Source organism: Maniola hyperantus, chromosome 3 (genome assembly GCF_902806685.2).
Source record: "Maniola hyperantus chromosome 3, iAphHyp1.2, whole genome shotgun sequence".
In the NCBI taxonomy this organism is placed as follows: Eukaryota; Metazoa; Arthropoda; class Insecta; order Lepidoptera; family Nymphalidae; genus Maniola; species Maniola hyperantus.
The window spans coordinates 2,176,465-2,195,772 of record NC_048538.1 but is presented as its reverse complement, the minus strand read 5'-3'; the positions used below and the strand labels follow the sequence as shown (position 1 = coordinate 2,195,772).

The 19,308-nt window shown below is 38.0% G+C and overlaps 1 protein-coding gene across 4 annotated transcripts in view; it reads left to right on the top strand.

Moving 5' to 3' along the window:
- osp (myosin phosphatase Rho interacting protein outspread) overlaps positions 1-19,308 on the top strand; it is a 398,510-nt gene that overhangs the window by 325,592 nt on the left and 53,610 nt on the right. For all 4 annotated transcript variants that reach the window (XM_069509693.1, XM_069509692.1, XM_034984797.2 and 1 more), the window contains exon 4: positions 12,399-12,587. In XM_069509693.1, coding sequence (XP_069365794.1) covers positions 12,399-12,587 — 189 coding nt within the window. The remainder of the gene's footprint in view (positions 1-12,398; positions 12,588-19,308) is intronic.

The following is a 19,308-nucleotide window of genomic DNA, read 5'->3' as shown; positions in this document are numbered from 1 at the left end:
TACCGAGATAGCTTGCATCCCGGGGAAGGCCATAGGCTATTTTCTCAAGAAAAAACCTACTTTCCAAATTTCAAGTTAATTATAATATCAATAATTAAAACTTTCCCATACAAACTTTCATCCCCTATTTTACCACCCTTATGGGTGAATTTTCCAAAAATCCTGAAACACGTATTTTTTCATTTGTGATCGAAAACCCAAATACCAATTATCATGCAAATAACTTGACAAATGACGGACTTTCATACAAACTTCCATCCCCCATTTAACCCATTTAGGGGTGGAATTTCGAAAAATCCTTTCTTAGTGGATACCCACTCTTTACAAAGAACACACCCTCAAAATTTCATGTCTCTAAGACCAGCGGTTTAGGCTGTGCGTTGATATATATGTCAGTCAGTCAGTCAGGACTTTGAATTTTATATATACAGATTATTTATCTCATACAGCAGATATTTTATAACTTAACCCTCGCAATCGTAATTCTGTGAAGACTGCAAGTGCAGGGTCAAGTGCGGACCAGCTCAATAAAATAAATTAAGGTCATTAGATGGGTGACACGCTTAACTTGTTTATGGCCGTATTCAGTTGATGACGCTATAATTCAGCCGAGATTAGGAAATCATGTGTCGTAAATTGCTGGTTATTCTCGTTAATTTCATGTTTATCTTCATACTTTGCTGAGACTGCGTTAACAGTTGTAATAATAACTGTCGCAGTTATTATTAATGAGACGGCTATCAAACTGCAATGTAATAACAATAACTTATTTACTATTCAGTGTGCAGTTTTATCGGTCTCATAGGTAAATAGACATAAATTCCAATAAAAGAAATAGATTTATTGTAGCAAAAACATCTCAAACCAGAACTGCTTTTGCTCGGAATCAATATTCCATACAATCAAGTTATCTATATAACGTGATTAACAGGAAGCTTAAAACATATCCACTAAAATTCAATGCTTGCAAAGAAATTTTGAAAAAGTATCTGTTATCACTAAACTATGATGAAGTGAAATCGCTTTTGTTACGTAATATAACAACTATTGTAGTACTTACTAGGTTTATTTGACTATTTTGTTTAATACTCACATAATATAAGCATAGACGACGCGCGCACACACACACACACACACACGCTCACACACACACACACGCGCACACACACACACAAATACACACATACATATATCTATCCATACACTTACTAACTCACACACGTTTGCTTGATATCGCTGATGAAAATATTGTTAAGGAAGAGCGGTGTCTTCTGACACAGGAGTAGTTCGCCTACTCCTAAAAGAAGGCTCCAACCTCCTACAGCTACTGTAAACTCAAGGTATTTGAAATAAATTATTTAATTATTTAATAAATGAGTATGACTATAGGTATAGTACGCGCAAGTCGAGATGGCAAGTCGGGGTATGAGGCGGGGAGGACGCCCGTACACCCGCACGTCACCCACGCTATCCCGCACCGGGTTAGCGCGGAGGCTGTGTAGGTGAGCGGGGCGTCCTCACCGCGATTGCCATCTCGACCTGTCGCGAACTACACGTCTCGACTAAGTCCGCATGGATTTAGGTTTAACAAATCCCGTAGGAACTCTTTGATTTTCCTTGATAAAAAGCCCAAGTCCTTCGCCGGGATGTAAGCTAACTCTGTACCGAATTTCATCAAAATCGGTTAAACTGCTGGGCCCGAAAAAAACTAGCAGACAGACAGACAGGCACTCTTTCGCAAGTATGGATTAAGTACCTAAATCTTAAAATCGTAACTTTTTGTCTTGTCTTTAAACTTTCAAGAAACGGTGATAAAATAAGAATAGGTATACAATCATGAAGAAGGGAATGTGAAGTCTGACAATCCGCAGTCGTCTAGCGTGGTGGACAATGGCCAGAACCATTCTGCGAGGAGACCCACAAGGGCCACAACACATCGTGCATTTTGTTTTACATATACATAGTTTCACACAAACATTTATTATATGATTTTATTATATATGATTTATTATTGTCTTCCTGTATTCCCCCAAATTACCAAATAGTTTTCGTTTAGAAACGACTAATGGTACGGCAATTACAGATAACTCACTGACCTTTGTCTTTTGGAGCCTGTGCGTGCGTGGGGTCCATAACTCGGGGGATAATCGCGACACCGCGTAGGCGACCCTATAACTGTTCAGAGCGCCTGTATTTAACGGTGTTAGACCCGGCCTGGTGTTAGTGCGCCGTAAAACAGCTCTATCTGTATCAGTAGTAACTTTGAGTACAGATAAAAATGTCATAACCGGGTAGTAAAATCTGTTCACGCCTTAAGAGCCCGCTTCATCGAAGCGATAACTCGATGGCGGGTGGAGCCTAAAATAGTGATGTTTTCACACAACGTTATCTGTGCGGGTCACGCTGTCCCTCTAACTGAGAGAGGCCGGGTAAATGATTTTGGCTTGAGATACAAGAGAGAACATTTTTTAGTCAAAAACGGAAAGTAAAAATTGCAAATCGACGTTTGGAATACTTAACACCTTTTTTTGGCAAAAGAAACTTTTTTTTGCACAAACTAAAGACATTTGAAATGATTATGAATTAAAAGTGTGAAAAAGTTGTTAATTTTCCAATTTTCTAGTTATTTGTATAGTTTATTTACGCACGAAGTTGCCTAAAAATTTGTCCTAAAATAGAGATTTTTCAAGGTCCATAACTTTTGAAATAAATACAATTTTACTATATTATTAACTAGATGATGCCCCGCGATTTCGTCCGCGTGGATTTCGGTTTTAAAAAATGCCACGGGAACTCTTTGATTTTCTGGGATAAAAAGTAGCCTATGTCCTTCCCCGGGATGCAAGCTATCTCTGTACCAAATTTTGTCAAAATCAGTTGAACGGATGGGCCGTAAAATGCTAGCAGACAGACAGACAGACAGACACACTTTCGCATGTATTAGTAGGTATAGATTATTTTAGGGCATAGATAATGGAGAGATAAATCGATATATGGCTTAGTTATAGATCTAGAACTACAAAGAATAGAATGATAGGCGTAATACGTTTGTACGGAGTAAAGCAAGGCCTCCTTAAATTATTATTATTCTATGGGTACTCTTATGCAGCCGAGGAGTTTTAGTCACATTCACGGTGGACAATAAATTACAATTAAAAATAATCTTAGTGACATGTACTAAAAATGCTCTTTTATGAATGTCCCAACAGGTTTATGACCCAAAGAGAATTTTGGTTCCTACTCGACGATATCAATGCATTAGGTATCTACATAAAAACAATGTATAAAAATTATGCTTATTAAGATTATTACAAGTAATTCTTCTGAGATCAGAATTCAAGTCATTCTTGGCTTTATTTACTTAGCAAAATCTAGAAGTCCACTGCGGGAAATAGGTCTCTTAACTCTTCCTTCCACGCATGCCCATTGGTCATTCGTCGCCTGAATCCAGCGGCTGCCTGCAACTCGTTTGTTGTCGTCACTTGTCGTCTGTCCAACGCTGGCTATGAGGTCTTCCAACGCTGCTCTTACTTACCAGCAATTTGTTCTTTTAGGGTTCCGTACCTCAAGAGGAAAAAGGAACCCTTATAGGATCACTTCGTTGTCTGTCTGTCTGTCCGTCTGTCTGTCAAAAAACCTACACGGTACTTCCCGTTGACCTAGAATCATGAAATTTGGCAGGTAGGTAGATCTTATAGCTGAAATTTGGGGAAAAATCTGAAAACCGTGAATTTAGGGTTAGATCACACAAAAAAAAATTAAATTGTGGTCATGAACTAATAATTAGTATTTTCAACTTTCGAAGTGAGTCACTTTATCAAGTGGGGTATCATATGAAAGGTCTTCACCTGTACATTCTAAAACAGATTTTTATTTATTTTTATGCATCATAGTTTTTGAATTATCGTGCAAAATGTCGAAAAAATACGACTGTAGTACGGAACCCTCATTGCGCGGGCCTGACTCGCACTTGGCCGGTTTTTTAAATCTAGTTCGAAGTACTACTGATACGCAAATTCTATGCTTATAGTTCCTACTTGGTAAGTTTTCCCAACAGTTGACTCGAACAATACATAAATATCAACGAACGAAGCTATTCGCTACTTATTCTGTAACTAATCCTTAATGTACTTGAAGTTGACCAGTATAAGTGAACTCTATTTCCTATGTGTATTATAAGGAAGAGGTATTGTAAATGGGACAGTTCGGAGGTCTTCGGTTCTGGTTGGGTGCTCAGGATTTGTTAGAGGTGCAAGGCTAATTGTTTTGTACGCGAACGTAAGATTTATGACGTCACGCAGCTTGCGAGCTACGAGTGCTTAAGCTTGAGGATTATAATTGCTGCTCTAACTTATCTCTGTGCTTTATCGACGAGCTAAAATGGCGTCTTCCGTTAGTAATTATTTTGTTTTAATTGATATTTCGAACTTTCAATTAAGGCAGGTTCGGTCACGATTTACAAATAAATACTTAACAAGCAAATAAAAAGTCAAATAATTTGTTCAAAATAGGTAATAAATTACTCTTTTTGATAGTCAGATGTTGGATTTGTAAGATATAGTGGTGATAATTATTACGCAAACTTAAAACTAAAGCTACGAGGGTTCCAAACGCGCCCAGGTCTGAGAAGAGCCCACAACTAACTCAGCCGGGTATTCTTTATATTATCACCACTTCTACGAATTTCTTCTACGAATATACCAATATTATTTCAATTTCATGAAGAAGACCATCCATTGTCTCAAAATTATTTCTGATACTTTATACTTCAAAAAGCTTACAAGCTTTTTGCCTTTATTTATTAGGCTGCGTTGATTTAGTATTTTATAGAAGCCAGCCAGAATGCCAGCTGACGTCAGCATTTATGTCCCCTACACCAGCTATCTCTATTCACTATCGCCAGAGTCAATCTCCTGCTTTCAAAATTTGATCCACCTATCTGTCGTCTGTCGGTAATTTAATTAGCATCCTTGATATTTATCAAGAGTTGTACCTATAAATATTCACCACACTATAGATAGATTGAATATTGGAACACAAAGTAGGTATACCAAGTTTTGTCAAGATTAGTTCCACGGTTGTCTCAAAAAGGTATCTGACAGACAGGCATACTTTCGCATTTTTGGATTCGTTATTGCTATGTCAATAAAGTTGTAGTAAAAACAAATAAACAGTAAATCCAATTGCAATCATATTACAGCTGTCTAGGAAATGTTAGTAACACCTTTCCCATAATTGTGCATCATATTATAAATTGCATTCAAATGTCAATGGGGCCGATTCTCGTGTGCACAATCTCTAATCTAAACTAAATTAACAGGTCTAAATCTAGTGCTATCCTTTTCCGCAAGCAACATCATGAAAAGGATAGCAATAGATTTAGACGTCTCATTTTAGTTAAATTTAGAGATTGTTAAGCCACAGTAAGCATTAAAACTTGTGTTATTCACATTAACGCGCTGGGTAACGGTTAACCTACCTTCACAGTTGAAATAATGTAATAAGGAAAATACCATAGACATTAATTAGCAATTGGCATGTTCATTTCCTTTGTTAGTAATATAATAAATAAGTAAAGTTAATATTTCAGTGGTGATAGCCAGTAGCCTTGTGGTTAAATTAACCGTTACCCGTAAGGACGGGGGTACGATCGTGGGTACGCACCTCTAACTTTCGCAGCTAAGCCATTTCTCAGGCATGCAGGTTTCGTCTCGATGTTTTACTTCACGGTTAAAGCAATGTGATATTTAATTTCTTAAAATGCACATAACTCCGATAAGTTAGAGGCCTGGAATCGAACCCTCGAATCCCTAAACCGAGGCCACGACGCCTGCGCCACCGCACTGCATACCTACTTATACTAAAAATATACATCTGTCAGCAACACTGACTAAATTACTAGGTCTTTTTAACTAATTTTAAAGAATTGGTTTGAATTCAAAGTAATGATCAAGATTATCAATATATTTATTGAAGTTAGTTTAATGAATTGAACATTATTTGACTCATCCGATGTCTCTTTCACATCTTTCCAATTTATCCTTTTATAATCAACATAAATATTCTATTAATTAAAGCCAGTTTGATTGTGTTCGTTAAAAGCTTCATTCGATTGGATGCTAAACCTGTCACCATCAATTATATCCAGCTATTTAGTCCCTAAATCGCAATACAGCAAGGAATTCCACCCATTCATGGTCCGGTTGAATGGCTTCGGACCGCTACAACGGAAATTATGGGCTGGACCATCGAACGGAAACAATTGCATAATCGGCATTCGTAACCAATACATTAGGGGCCCATACGACATCATCAGGGAAATTTCTGACTGCATCATTTCCATTACCGACTTCAGCTTTGTCTTTTAATACATTGATTCTTGATTTTAGGCAATGTATTAGTAGTACTTTTCATTAGTTTACCAGGAAATGTTTGTTTTTGTTTTCGAAATGTTCGCGATCCGATGTCAAATTAGACCTTTTCGGGACGTAGGGAAAGTAGCATAATATATCACTCTGTCTCCAATATAACTGCGCGTGATTAATAAAGTTTGATATACGCTTTTTGAAGCTCGACCGCTTCCATGTTTCGATCGACGGATTTTAATTGGTCGTATCGTTGACGCGTTTTACGCGAAATTCATTTTCACTTTTTTCCGTCCGTTATCTTTGTATTGCGTTGTTGCTTTCACTGTTATGTTCTTGTTTGATTTGCATGATTTATGTTTTATCGTCTCAGTTCTTTTGTCTGGCTTGTTTTGGTGCAAATGGTTTCTTGTTTAGACTCTTTGCTAGCGAGTACCCGGCGTGTGCCACTACGCTAGAAAAAAAATAATAAAAAAATACTCTTAAACCATCTTCTCATTATTGTCTTTCTAATAAAAGTGGTTTGGGGCACATCGGTTGGAATTTGGATGGTTTTAAAGTCTATAACGGACACAGGTTTTAGGATTAGAAACATTTTTGTGTTTTATATAAATTATAGAGATTATAGTGTGCTGTGCTTGATCATTTTACAAATTACAATAGGTAAAAAAAGTAGTTTTGTCTACGCTGATATTTTTTTTTGTTTTTGGCTTTCTTTAAGTTGGGTCGGGTACTATATGCAATCCCAGAATATTCAAAACAAATTCCAAAAAATATATAGGTACCTATCTGTATTTTTTTTAAATGTATTTAGAAAAAAATCTGTATTTTTTACTTAGTGCTGTCTACAAGTGTTTGACAATAATATTGAATTTTACTCTGATAAGAGAACCATATTTAGGTTTATATGCATCGATATCAATGTTAGGGACATTGTTATCGTTATGATTGATGAGGTGACGAACGTAAGTGTCGGTAAATATAACTTAAACGATCCACGACGGACATGTTATCGGCTAATTAGTTTTACTTATCGATATGAAGAACAGAATATACCTAAAGTTATAAACTAATTGCTATTTTCCTTGTTTATGATGATATTGTTATCTATCACAGCCTAAGTAACTAAAATATTTATTTACGAATTTTATTAAATTTCGAAAAAAAATCATCATAAGTAGGTTACTGAAAAAACGAGTTAATAAATAATCTGACCTTTATAAAGTTAATTACTTTATCTAAGTATTATATAAAAGGAAAAGGTGACTGACTGACTGACTGACTGATCTATCAACACACAGCTACTGGACGGATCGAGCTGAAATTTGGCATGCAGATTGCAGATAGCTATTATGACGTAGGCATTCGCTAATGAATGATTTTTGAAATTTTTTTTTTTTAAATAGAAATTTGAAATTTGTGTAGTCCACGCAGACGATGTCGTGAGCTGCATAAAATCGACCCATCTGGCTTCCGTGGCTTGCACTGCGTTAAATAGTTAAGGTTTTGCGATAACAATGGTACTGATTCTGAGCGCACCTAAATTTTAGAGTATTGGCATCCTCTTCTTATTTAATGTATGTAACAAAATCGGCGCCATTGTAGGTATAGTGTCCGTGCGAAGCCGGGGTGGGTCGCTAGTTAATACTAATTAACCGTCTGTTAGATTCCTTCGTTCTGCCTCATATCCAAACACGCGGCATACAAGTTGTTGTTGTGTATGAGCCGTTAAAAGCGATTAACCTCGACTTGGCCAAGTGCAGGCCAGGGTCGCGCTAGGTTGCGCGATAATTGGCGCTTTAGCACTTGTGAAAACACTAGCTTCAGTTATATCTTGCCTACGAGATAAGATATAAACTATAGAGTTACTAGCTGATACTCCGCGTGGAATTAGGTTTTTTAAAAATCCCGTGGGAACTCTTTGATTTTCCGGGATAAAAAGTAGCCTATGTCACTCTCCAGGGGTTTATCTATACCCATGCAAAAAATCACGTCAATCCGTTGCACCGTTGCGACGTGATTGAAGGACAAACCAACAAACCAATTAACCAACAAACAAACAGACTTTCCCATTTATAATAAGGGTACTGATTATTAAGATATAAACTACAGAGTTTATACTAGACCTATTGAAGTATAAGCAATAATGAAGTAATAAAAATAACATTATAATCATAACCATAATATTGTAATAAAATTCATTCATAATATAGACTTTATACAGCTTATTTACAAATGTCGTAAGTAAAAAGATTAAGAAACACGTCTGCACTGCCAAAAAACGAACTAAAGTAAGTTATTTTTATTTTAAAGAAAAACACACTTTTTAATAACGCTATGTTAATTTTTTTTCATATATATTTTTAAAAAGAATATTAGCCAATGATGGCTAATATTCCCCTTTCCCCTCCAACTAAGCGTGAAGCTTGTGCTAGGAGTAGGTACGACAATATTGCAACGGGTGGGGTTTGAACCGGCGACCATTCGAATTTCAGTCCGCTTCTTTAACCGTTGAGCTATTAAGGCTAATTGAATATTTAGTAAGTAGAAGGATTAAGCTGTGATAGCCTAGTGGTTAGGACGTCCGCCTTCTAATCGGAGGTCGGGGGTTCGATCCCGGGCACGCACCTCTAACTTTGAGCGTTTTAAGTAATTTAATATCACTTGCTTTAACGGTGAAGGAAAACATCGTGAGGAAACCTGCATGCCTGAGAGTTCTCCATAATGTTCTCAAAGGTGTGTGAAGTCTACCAATCCGCACATGTCCAGCGTGGTAGACTATGGCCAAAACCCTTCTCACTCTGAGAGGAGACCCGTGTTCTGTAGTGAGCCGGCGATGGGTTGATCATGATGATGAAGTAGAAGGATTCTAACGTTGCCCCATATATCCAAATCTGTTCAGGCATTTAAAAGTTATGGTGGAATAAAGAAACTCACATACATATATTATATCCGTACATAATATTATATGAACTCTGAAAACATTACACACCTCGGGCAGTTATGTATAGTTCGCGACAGGTCAAGATGGCAATCGAGGTGAGGATGCCCTGCACACCCGCACAGCCCCCGCGCTAACCCAGTGCGGAATCGCGCGGCTGACGTGTGGGTGTGGGGCGTCCCCCTGTCTCGTACCCCGATTGCCAACTCGACCTGTCGCGTACTATCACTACCCCTATGATAAATGCGAAAGTGTATTTGTTTGTTGGGTTGTTGGTTTGTCCTCCAATCACGTCACAACGGAGCAACGGATCGACGTGATTTTCTGCATGGGTATTGTTAAAGACCAGTAGAGTGACATAGGATACTTTTTATCCCGGAAAATTAAAAATTTCGCACGGGATTTAACTATGTCAGAAGCTGATTGGAACTTCTCGACTCTACAATTGCAGACATAATGTTCTAATTAAATGCAAATTATATCAACTTATTGCTTACTAGCTGATGCCCGCGACTTCGTACGCGTGGATTTAGGTTTTCTAAAAATCCTGTGGGAACTCTTAAAATTTCCGGGAAAAAGTAGCCCATGTCCTTCCCCGGATTGCATGCTACCTCTGTACCAAATTTCGTCAAAATCGGTTGAACGGTTGAGCCGTGAAAAGCTAGCAGACAGACAGACAGACACACTTTCGCATTTATAACATTAGTATGGATTTAAGCCCTATTATATAGCTATTAACAAGCCTATATGTTACATTGTAACGTAAATAAAAGCTTGTTGTAATAAAGGGCGGGTTAAAAATGTGTTTTATTTGTCGTTTTTCGCCCGAGGTGCAATCTCGCGAGCAATTCCTAGGAGAGTGCCCTTTAAGAAATAATCCGCGACCTTTGGATGCTTTGAAAATAAGCCCTGATGACTAAAGCTTTTAAACTCTGCAATTAAGAATGCCGAGAGTAATAATTTAAAAGGGTAATTTAAAGTTGGTCAACATTTTACCTGTATACTGAGAAAATTAAGTATATTTTCTACCAAACGATAAATTTTAACTAGGCAGCAAGTGTACTTATAGTGTATTGGTAGATGTACATAGTCTTTAATATCTAGAAAGATATGTCAGTTTTTTGGATTTTTCTCTTGGCTTCTGCTATAAGACATTGCTACTTATCTTTCATGATTCTAGATCAACGGGAAGTACCCTATTGGTTTTAATTCCCTTGACGGATCTTGACAGACAGACCCACAACAGAGTGCTCCTATAAGGGTTTTTTTCTCTATGGAACTCTAAAAATTACTTCTATATTTTTTCGACTTTACTAACCCAACTGGGACTCGAACACGGAACCTTGCGTATTTTCACACTGCTGCTCCATTGAAATCGTGTAGGTTAAGACGTCGTCGGTCTAAATATGCGCGAACAGGCTTCGCCCCCCGTGGAGTCCGATGGTGTAGCTAACTCGCCGTAATGCCGTTAACTACAATTTCCATGAAGAAAACTTGATTACAGCTCTAACGGGCTAGTTCAGACGCGGCGTACCAACCGTGCGGATCCTATTTACATAAGTTCAATCGTCAACACCTGCGGCTGCCGCATCTTGACTGCCGGAAAATAGATTAGCACTCTACTACTAGGGATGATTTAGTCCTCAACGTGCAAAAGCAGGACCATGTCCAGGCAATGATGAACACATTTTCCCCCAGTCTGTGCGGGGAAAATATAGTGACTATTGCCATGACACGCAGGCACCTTCCTAGAGGGCATTCAATCATCAATCATCAGTGATCTCCATGATAGGCAAACTAGAAACAAAAATAAGCTAGCTACTCCTGCGCTCCGACTCTGGAAGGTGCGAAAGTCATTTGTGGGAATGAGTGTAATATTTTATAATAAAATTCCACAAGCAATTTTAGACTTGCCTTTACACAAGTTTAAAAAATGTGTTAAAAGTATGCTCCTAAAAAAAGCATATTATACAGTCGCAGACTATGTAAACGATAAAAAAGCTTGGATTTGACTCGCTCCAGCAATGCACGGGGCTGCAATGGCTTGTATAGTACGGTATAATAACATTGTAAATTGAAAAATTAAAAAGAGCAACCGCCGAGTTTCTTGCTGGTTCTTCTCGGTAGGAACGGCATTCCGAACCAGTGGTAAATTAAACCTGACTATTCATAAGCACTTTTAAAAAGTTTACATGAATAAAAAAACATTCTATTCTATTCTATTCTATTCTATTCTATTCAATGGTTTTGCAATGAACACGCGTTTCGGACTAAAAATAACGTGTATTATGTCAACTGTAATCTAACATGGTAAATTTTATCGTAGTTTACATCCGCACGTTTTTTTAATCATGTCTGAACTAGCCTTATAGTGCACACAACCCGTGTCCCGGCGATAACTGCATTTCCTCACTCATTTGAGGAGTACAGAATTAGTGCGTTTCATAATTTACTGTACCATTAAAAATTACTGTTAAACTGTAAGGTATTCTTCTTATGTAGGAGTGTTTAGTGGAAGCGCTTACAATATTCTGAATAAATGCTTCGTCTTCATGTAGAAATAAGCCGGTATACTTGCATGAAAATATACCAAAACTAGAGACTTCGTCCGCTTGGATTTAGGTTTTTAAAAACCCCGGGATATTCAATTTCAATTATTTACAAACAATTTACTTACAATTCAAATATTCCGGGATAAATAGTAGCCTTTGCCCTTCCCCGGGATGTAAGCTAACTCTGTACCGAATTTCATCGAAATGGGTTAAACTGTTGGGCCGTGAAAAGCTAGCAGACAGACGGACACACTTTCGCATATATAATATTAGTATGGATTAATAAAAGCAAAAATTGCCAACAGAGTCGACTTCGCACAGATTCCTTGAATTCCAGTTTGTCGAGACATTACGTGACATTTCCTAATATTATATTTATACGAGTTTCAACAGGAACAATCCAAAAAGTGTTTTCCAAAACTATGGTCAGTTTGGTTTCGGAGTGAGATTTAGAAACTTTAATTCTTTACTTGTTCTGCTGAGTATTATTGTTTGAGCCGATGAAAGCAGCTTTCTGACAACACCTTATCTTGTTTGCAGCCTGACACAGTCCCGCAAGCCAGCGTGGACATGACGACGGTCCTGGAGGTGAGCGACGCGGACAGCGTGACGGGGCACCCCCACAGCCTCGCCATCACGGCCCCGGAGCGAGTGACCTTCGTCAAGGGCACCTGCAGGGAGGAGGCCCGGTGGTGGGCTGACGTGCTCAGTGTCTACCCTAGAAGCAAGGTTAGTACTTCACCAGATAAACAATTCCTATTCCACTTCCTATTCAAAATTCCTCGTATAGCGGAATTCGCACTGCTATAATACGGAATGCCCGTTTACCTCGCGACCTATAACATAAATACCTTCAAAATAACAGTGAATAGGTACTTCCTTGAACTAAAAGAAGAGTGGATAGACACCTTCTGGTCAGGTGCGTTCCACCTTAGGCTACATCGTTTACGCACATTGAATCTATATAGTTTCAAAAAACGTTTTTAGTTCCCAATCTGAGCGTTCGTTCAATCAATCTTTAAAACCTTCTGGTGAGAACTGGGAACGAGAGTGCTTAAAAAATCGCAGATAAACTCAGTTCGTTCGCTTCAAGAAGTGACGCAATGTATGACTTTCTACTTCATGTTTTTTTTAGGTTCTACCATTAAAACTAAGAGCCCCAAGGTCCTTAAAAAATCAAATTATAAAGCCGCAGTACTTATCCTTTTATTTTGAAGCCGTAAATCAACTTCTTCATTATAAATGACGAGCATTTTTCTCGACTCGAGTTTAATGCAAACAATGTCTGCCAGCCTGATGAGAATAAGACTTAATTCATGTCATTACTAGCTTAAGCTGCACGCTTTTTCCTGTTATCTCGCTAAATATCACTCGGTATGAAAACAGAAATCACTTCCACATTGTACCGGTGGGTCTGCAATTTGCGCACGCGCCGCTAACCGCCGCGCAGGCTTCAGGAAGTCGCCAACCACCTCATTAACCGTCACTTCTCGTTCGCTTAGAAACGTAAATACTATATTTTGGGCCCGACTTCCTCGTAATGGGACATGCGGATGCATGCGGATTATTGCTCGATAAATTGGCCCGAGGGGTTCATGGGCCAGTAATTATGCGCCAGCTAATAGCAGATTGAGCGTGTTGCACTCGCGAGGAATGATAAGAACCGTCTCGATAATGTTCCGTTTCCGGCGATAGGTAATGGAAGCGTTGAATGCTTGATAAGTATCTGAGGCGAGGATTCTTCGAAGCATGCCACGCTCACTGCACAGTGCACACCTGTGGGGAATATTGCGGTTTAATAGATGCTGGATTAATTAGAGAGAATGCCTAGCGTGCATCGAGGATTGCGATGACATTTTAAATTACTTATGTCTTTGTAACGTGTGCAAAGTATTCAAGATATGATTAGATTGTCTTCGCGACGACGTACACTTTTACAAAACTTTAAAATGACTGATAATAATAATTCTTAATAACTTTTGCCCACGTCTTCAGTCGCTTGAATTTATTGGGTCCTAATTCTTTTTCACTTTTGAACTGTGATGCAGTTTTATCACAGAGATGGCAAATCAATGGTATGCAATTGCATGTCATTGACGGCACGCAAAAAAATAATTCGGGCACACTGCCTAGAAATATTCAAGGTTTTATGTACCTATCCTAGTTCCTAATGTGATTTCACGTAAAAAGTTTAACTTCAATTTCAAAATACATTGGTTGGAAATTGAAGAAATGTAAATGCAGGTAATTGATTTCCAATTTAGTCCAATATGGATTTAAAAATGCATCGACAAAAGTTAATATTATGCAAATGGTGAAGACATGAATTCTCAGGCGATATATTATGTAAAATCTCTCTAAATCAATGCCGAGTAGAAATCAAATGGGTATGGATTTAATTAAAACTGCCATATACCTTCCAGGTTAGCGCGCTTTCATCTAAGACTGCACATTCTCTTACCACCAGGTGAGGTTGCAGTCAAGGGGTAGGTAACTGGTGTCTGAATAAAAATAATAATAAATTATCCAGCGATTTTAACGTAAGAGCCAGACAAACTATTACAATTATTTTATAAAAGTAGAGGCAAGATCTACAGCGTTCCAAGATAAACATCGCTATTTTATCCAATCTCGTTGTAATATAAATTGCATTCCGCGTACATCTCGGCCACGCCCCGCTACCTCATTATCGGCTAAACAACGCGATGGCAGATTGTGTCGCCGCTCCCCATTAGTTCGGACTTCGGCACCGAGTTTGGGAGCAGCGGGAAATGCTCTGGGGGAAATCTGGGCCAGGCCTGATGAGTCACCAGTCACCGCCTGGACAGATCGTGTCTGAATTACAGACGGTATCGATTATCTTATTAAAATTTATACGTGGAATTACGTTCCATATTCGTGTTCGAAAGTCGATAAGGATAATAATAGAGCTTCAAAGGTTATCGAAGCAGCTAAAACTGAAAAGTTGAAATAGTAAGATTTTGAGGTGCATCTTTAAAAGAAATTTCCATTACTGAGGACCCCTTCCCATTAACCACATAATGCGGTAAGCTCCCATATTCTTCCGTCTTTGGCTATGTGATAGTTCTCAGACCTGGGCGCGTTTGGAACCCTCGTAGCTTTAGTTTTAAGTTTGCGTAATTATCACCACTATATCTTAGAAATCCAACATCTGACCATCAAAAAGCGTTATTAATTACCTATTTGGAATAAATCATTTGACTTTGACTTTGACTTTGACTTTGAATAAGTTTAAATAATTTTGTAAAGTGGTGATAATAAAAAGAATACCCGGCTGAGTTTGTTTTGGGCTCTTCTCAGACCTGGGACTACACAAATTTCAAGAGTTGAATTTTCAAAAATCCTTTCTTAGCTGATTGCCTACGTCATATTTGCATGCCAAATTTCAGCCCGATCCGTCCAGTAGTTTGAGCTATGCGTTGGTAAATCAGTCAGTCACCTTTTCCTTTTATATAATTTAAATATAATTTAGATAGTGATATGAAACCTTAACCTATATAAAATAAAAACAATTGACTTCTATTCTTTTAGTACAGTGCACTTGCACTGTACCTACTACAAGATACAATAGTTGAAACAGAACACCGCTCGGTCCTGGACAAAGCGGTCAGGAGCGTGACGATTTGCATGCATTGAAACCGGATCATGTCCTTGGCTTTAATCCATGACATGCAACCCGACGGACAGTTCACAGGACATAATCATAATGTTGAGTTGTTGATAAGAACATTGTTATAAGACAGTAAACGCTACTTGTATTTTCGTTGATGTTTTTTATGAGGAAAATGCCTAGTCTTGATTCATCATCATCATCATCATCATCAACAACAACCGATAGACGTCCACTGCTGTACATTGGTCTCTTGTAGGCACTTCCACACTCCACGGTCTTGCGTGGCCTAATTCAGCGGCTCGTCGTCCGTCTACCTAGGGTCTTCCAACGCTGCGCCTTGGGACCCCAACTTCTTCCGGTTTTTAGAAGAATGTGCCCTGCCCGCTGTGCTATGTCGGTTACTCTAGTTCTCCTACGGATCTCCTCATTTCTGATTTGATCACGTAGAGTAACTCCAAGCATAGCTCTCTCCATTGCTCGCTGAGTGACTCTGGGCTTTCTTAATTATGAGGCCCATAGATAGTCTTGATTAGAGATTGTTTAATAATATGGGCATACAAAATAATAGTTATATTTGCTCAAATACAGGTACAAAAGATTTATAAAGTTACAAACGTTTTGATCAGTTCTAGCATGAGTTTCCACGGGATTTTAAAAGCCTAAATCCACGCGCAAAAAGTCGCGGGCATCAGCTAGTATGTTATAGATCTACCTGTAACATATCAAGCACTCAATGTATCAGACATGTCAGTCTATCACTTACATAATACGAATTACGATCTAAGTTCTTACTATTCATAAAAACTTAACCTTTTTTGTCTTTACATGATTTGAGCCACAAAAAGCATCTAATCTCAGCTGTTATCGATACTTTGAGATTGAACACCTCCCCTGTAACCGATCTCCGTCTTCATCTGATTCACATGACTTTTCTGGCTTCCACAGTTTTTGTATCTTTTACAAGTCTCTGTCACTCATCCGTACCTACAGCGATAAGTACCTACAAGCGTGCTGACTCTGCGAGTCGTATTCAGTCAGGGCTTCCCCGTCCTAAAGAAGAGAGTATGTGATAAATTAAGGCGATTAAAAAGAACCCCCTATTGAAATGATGTTCTTTGAAAGAGGAGTAAAATAGTGTATTGTTTTGCAGATATTAAATTAAATTGTTTGTATAGTTACTATTGAAATAAGTTAGTACATAACTATATCAAACAAAAGTTGTGTTCTATGAAGCTGTCAAAATTAGTATGACACTGGACATCAAGTTGAGCAAAAACGCGTGGCAGCCCGCAAAAATTTTTGTTCGGAATATCCTAGACTATGCGGTAGTACTACAAAGAGTGTTTTTAATATTAATTAATATTTTTATTTCTTTGTAGACACCCCTAGCTATTTACAAATTGGCGTCCACATGTTAGATAGGGAATATGATGCTTAGTAATAAGCACTATCGTGCCCAGCGATAAAGTTCAAATTAGCTTGCGTACTTGATTAATCTAATTCATGGTAATTATGTATAATTTGTAGGTATAATAAGGCTGTCTTTGGTCAAGATCAAAGGAGTGCAACTTCTGTACGTATATTATATTCTGTGGTTTTACATCGACCGCGCCGATTACCGCACTAAAGTTTGATTAATCAACGAAATCAAAATGCGTGTAACGTAATACTTTAATGTCGTCACTTTTTCATGAGTAGGTATGATACCCAGAGCTGCGGTTTAGTGATATTCTTGTATAAATTAAATTTTTAAAAATTATGTAGGTACTAAGCATATTTTTTCGGAGTCGCTTGTTAACCGACTTCCAAAAAGTCGGTGGTTCTTAACTCCGTCCTTTTTTTAAATGTATGTACACCGAGTTTTTCGTAGTTACTGAACCGATTTGCAAAATCAAAGCGTGAAGGTCGCCCGACTTCAACATACATACACGCGTAGAAACAAAAATTATTTTTTCTTTGTAGTGGTTTTGGAAGTTTTTTTTAATATTTTTTTATTTTATAGTTTGTGTCCGTCCATTCAGATCTACAGCCCTAAGTGGAAGCTTATAACTAAACATCTGTAGTGCTAAATAAATTACTTAGGTATATTCCAATTTACTGTAACCAGTGTATTTTGGAACTCGAAGTCTATAAAAGCTGTCGAAACGAGCAAAATCGTACTAAGGCTACCTACACCAGCACCATCTATTTGACAGCTGTGACAGAGTGAACTAGAGTGACGACGATGTCTCAAATATGAGGCTGGTGACGTAAAATCAAAGCCATTTGAGCCTCAATAGCTCAACTGGTATAGGAGTGGACTGAAAACCGAAAGGTCGACGGTTCAAACCCCGCCCGTTGCACTATTGTCGTACCTACTCCTAGCACAAGCTTGACGCTTAATTGGAGAGGAAAGGGGAATATTAGTCATTTAAAAAATGACTAATATTCTTTTATAAAAATAAAAAAAAGGAAAATAAGGCTAATTTAGGGCTACCTGCGTCAAATACACAAACCTTTGACGCCTGCCAGTGATGTCGAAGCCTATTCTATAGCCTATTATATTTTATATAGAAAGAAAGAAAGAAAGAAAACTTTTATTTGATCACAATACTACAATAAACCTTTAAAGCTAATTAAGTCAATCTACATATACACTGATAAGTAAAAAATAATACTAATAAAGATATACTATATATATACGTACGTACGTACGAACGTGCGTATTGGTCACACGTACGTACGTACGTACGTACGTGTGACCAAATATAGGTCTCCCACTCAGCATCATGCTGCAGCTGGTTTTCAGTGGGAGCCTTAACAAGTGAAGTCACGGACGAGGTATTTACCTACTACAGTATATTATAAAAATAAAATACGCAAACAACTAAACTAAGGTTTAAACAAATAACTAAAAAAAGACTAACAATATAAGAAAACTAAGACCGTACATAAAATAAAAAATAAATAAAAAAAATATGAGAAGAGGTATAACGGTATTATTATAAATGATCATTGTAAAAAAACAATAAGTGCAATATAATATGCGACATATAGCGTTCTATTAGAAGTTCCCTAACTGTCGTGAGGTGTGGTATGAGTCAGTGTATAATTTGGTCCTGCTGTAACTAGGTCGCGCATCGAGCTCGCCGAAACCAATCGAACAATTGCTCTAATTAGAAGATTACTAAGCCACAGACAGACGTGGTGGCTTATTTCGCGATATTTGGGTCGACGGTTCAATGTCCTATTAGGTCAACTGTTTCTGGTAACTTTTTGTCGTGTATTTTGGTAGTGTGTTTTTTATTTTTTACTAGTTGATGTCTGCGACTTCGTCCGCGTGGAATTAGGTTTATTAAAAATTCTGTGGGAACTCTTTGATTTTCCCGGATAAAAAGCCTATATCACTCTCCAGGTCTTTATCTATACCCATGCAAAAAATTACGTCAATCCGTTGCACCGTTGCGACGTGATTGAAGGACAAACCAACAAACAAACACACTTTTGCATTTATAATAAGGGTACTGATTGCGTGACAGGCTTGCGCTTGACAACAATCATGCTTAAAAAAGCAATGATGAAGTCTAGGTTGGAGCGCGCTTGCCTAATGCATAATATTCACTCTTGCCGGCTTCTGTACATGACCTATTGAAAGATACCACAGGTTACCTATTTTACCTACGAGATTTTCGATTCGAAAAATGGCACTGACTTTAGAAATTTTACTTCTAAGCCTAAGTTTTCTGTTGATAAGAAAGCTTGGGAATAAGTTGCTTTAACAGCTCTGATAGTTCTAATAATGGTCCAAGATCCCAGTGTAGCCTGACGTTACTTATT